The 3,471-nt window shown below is 50.2% G+C and overlaps 1 protein-coding gene across 1 annotated transcript; it reads left to right on the top strand.

Moving 5' to 3' along the window:
* Positions 1-2,149: 2,149 nt before the first annotated feature.
* LOC108354333 (acidic mammalian chitinase-like) lies at positions 2,150-3,467 on the top strand (the record flags this gene model as incomplete). The annotated part of the gene is made up of 5 exons (XM_017605526.1): positions 2,150-2,547; positions 2,606-2,812; positions 2,874-2,956; positions 3,024-3,209; positions 3,300-3,467. Coding segments are annotated over 5 exons (1,042 nt in total), but the record flags the coding sequence as incomplete, so codon positions are not given.
* Positions 3,468-3,471: the final 4 nt, after the last annotated feature.

The raw sequence follows: 3,471 nt of genomic DNA, 5'->3' as shown, positions 1-3,471 counted from the left end.
ATTACTTACCAGCGACAAGGTCTAGAACCGCCTGGTAATTGTCAGTGTCTTCTGACTCGTGCACCCTCGCGATGAAAATTGAAAATTTTGGGTTGTGAACCACATGCTTCNCAGCGACAAGGTCTAGAACCGCCTGGTAATTGTCAGTGTCTTCTGACTCGTGCACCCTCGCGATGAAAATTGAAAATTTTGGGTTGTGAACCACATGCTTCTTTTGATAATTTAGTTGACAGTTCAACTGACGGCATTTGGCCATTGTCAACGACCGGTTTTGACCGACTCGCTTCGCTCGCGGGACCCGAGAAGGCGGTCGTTGACAATGGCCAAAAGCCGTCAGTTGAACCGTGCACTGCTGAAAAATGCATGTGCAGAGTGCAGTGCACTGTTGTGCTGTTCACTCAGCAGCCTCTCTGACACAACAGCTGATTTCTGTTTTTGTCTGTTTGTCTGTTGGGGAAGCCGGTGCTGATTTTTTGTGTTCATTTGTAGAAACGCCACCAATTTTGTGAGCTACTGTGTTTTGCAACATTGGAGTTACAACAAATAAAGCAGCCTCATCATCATCATCATCGCTTTTTCCAAAATGGACCCTGAAAGGTAAAAGTCTCTTAGGATCTGATCCCAACTATCTTTTGTGAAACCAAGTTTTTTTTTATTTGAACTTGGCTACCAAAGTCATCATCCTCTATTTTTCTTACTCTCATCTAAAAAGATATCAACAAAATATCTTTACCCTCTCTCTCTCTCTCAGCGAGGTCAGTGCTTCAGTGATTCGGAGATATTCGGGTCGATGTCTGCTCTGCACTGATGGTCAGCTCTCAGCGAGGTTGCTGCCCTTTCACTGCTGCTGCGGCACTGAAGGAAAACTAGAAAAGGATTGAAAGTTCCTTCGCCTCTTCTTCTTGCCACTTTCTACCCCTTCACACACACACACATTTCCTTTCACTTCCTCATTCAACTAACGGCTTATTAACTCTTTTTCTTTTTTTCGACAGCCTATCGAACCTGAGCAGCCAGCTAAACACTCTACCGGACGACGTCTTTCAGCGACTGGTAACGGGCGCCTTTGAGGCTATCCTCAGCGAGCTTCGCTCACCGACCAGCTCAAACTGGCCGTCGCTCTCGCCGGACAGTCTGCAAAAGCTGACCAGTCTTTTGCCGAGTAAAATCAGCTTATCAGCTTCTCTACTAGTGGAATCCTTTCACAGCCTGCTGGTCCACGTCTCACGGACAGTGGTCAAGCCGAAGCAATTTCAGCGGGCGCTGGCTGAAGCAGGCCTCGAAGCGGCCCGCACCGAACTCCTCGTCACCGCTTGGAAGGCGAACGCCGCCGACATTGTGGAGCGCCTGAAAGAGGCCTCCTTTTCGAACTCCACCTCTGACCACCTTCTGGCTGACGTTACCTGGAAGTTGCAGCTGCTGACAGAAAGCTCCTATGAGGCGGACCGGAGGCTGCCCCTCGGTCAGCTGGACTTTGTCTTTCAGAAGTCCTCTGCTGATGATGGGAATAAAAACGAAGTGCCCTCTTCTCATCTGTCGGTCAACTTTTCCCACGCTGAGCTGGCCACCTTCTACAGTAGTCTGGAGGCAGTGCAGGCAAAGATTGACCAGCTGAATCAGCAGGGCCAGCAGCAGCAACAACACTGATTTTGGCAATAAAAAAGAAAAGAGTTGAGGGATGACTGAATGACTGTGTGCCTGTTTACGGCACCTGATTAAGAATTCATCGGTGGATGCCACTGACTTTTGCTTCAGATGCAGCAGCCCACGGTCATTGCTCGATAAAACGGGTTTTCTCCTTCTCCCTCATATCAGCAGAAGGGTTGCCCATTCTGCGTTATCTCTTCCTTCAGCAAAGAATGCAGCTAGAAAAGCTTTCAAGTTTACCCCTTTACTAAAAATGAGAGAGTTTAAAAGGAAAAGCACCTGCACGGGGGATCGGGTAAAAGCGGCGGCGCGATCCGATGGCCAACAGCATTCTCTAACGGTGGTAAACTTCAAATTTCAACTTTATCATCATGTCCACCACTACTATCGTTTTTTGCATCCTTCTTCAACTTCTTCACCTCACCACTTCTCTCAAGCACTACCCTCAGAGTAAGGGACCCAATTCGCTGAGACCTATCCTCTCAACTTCATCTCACGAAAGAGAAGACGATGAAAGCCCGTTGAAAGTGGTCTGCTACTACGGCAGCTGGGCCGTCTACCGACCCGGGCAGGGCAAGTTTCCCGTGGAGGAGATCGACCCCTTCCTCTGCAGTCACATCATCTACGGCTTTGCCGGCCTCGGCTCTGATGGCCGCATTCGGGCTCTGGATCCGTACAATGACCTAAAAGACAACTGGGGCAAGGGCGCATTTCAGCGCTTCACCGGCCTGAAGACGGTCAATCCGAAGCTGAAGAGTCTGATCGCGATAGGCGGCTGGAATGAGGGCTCGGTGAAGTACTCCAACATGGCCTCCAGCGGAGAGTCGAGGGCGGTCTTTGTGCGCAGCGTTGTCGAGTTTCTGGACCGCTACGGTTTTGAGGGGCTGGATATGGATTGGGGTATGTTTGGATATTTTTTGGATTTTTAAGAATTTGAACTTTTATTTTTTCCCTACAGAGTACCCCGCCTCTCGAGGTGGCAAACCGGAGGACAAGCGCAACTTTGTCCTCCTTTTGCAGGAGCTGAAAGAAGCCTTCCGTCCGAAGGGCTACCTCCTGACGGCGGCCGTCTCTGCGGGCAAGTACTTTGCCGACCCTGCCTACGACATTCCACAGGTGTCCAAGTACCTGGACATCATCAATGTGATGACCTACGACTATCATGGTAACGTCTTTTGAGTGATTTCAAGAACTGCTTTTTTAAAACTAATCTTTAAAAATTTTAGGCGGTTGGGAAACCAAGACCGGCCACAATGCGCCGCTCTACGCCCGCCCCGACGAGTACGGCAATGATCGCATACTCAATGTGGTAAGTGATTATCTTTGATTTTGTTCCCTTTTCCAAAACTTTCATTTCTTTAAAACGCTTTCACCAGAACTACTCCATCAACTACTGGATCTCCAATGGGGCACCTCGCAGCAAAATTGTCCTCGGCATGGGCAGCTACGGCCGCTCCTTTACGCTAGGTCGAGCGAATGCAAATGGGCTGGGGGCGCCGGCGCCGCAGAAGGGCCAGGCAGGACCGTACACTCGAGAGGGCGGCTCGCTGGGCTACAATGAGGTATTTTACAAAGTAGACTCTAAATCTNGTATTTTCCAAAATTGACCCTAAATCTTTGGTATTCTAAAACCTTTTATTTTTTCAATCTAGATCTGTGAGATGCAACAACGCGACCCCGCGGCGATGACCATCGTCTGGGACCGCCACCACCTCGCCCCCTACGCCTACTGGGGCCGGCAGTGGGTGGGCTACGACAATGTCCGCTCGATCACGCTGAAGGCGGCCTACGCGCGGGCGATGGGCCTCGGCGGGGCGATGCTCT

Source organism: Rhagoletis zephyria, unplaced genomic scaffold (genome assembly GCF_001687245.7).
Source record: "Rhagoletis zephyria isolate East Lansing unplaced genomic scaffold, Rhagoletis_zephyria_1.1 Rzeph_scaffold_35111, whole genome shotgun sequence".
NCBI lineage: Eukaryota > Metazoa > Arthropoda > Insecta > Diptera > Tephritidae > Rhagoletis > Rhagoletis zephyria.
The sequence above is the reverse complement of the archived record's forward strand: the minus strand, read 5'-3'. Positions and strand labels throughout refer to the sequence as shown.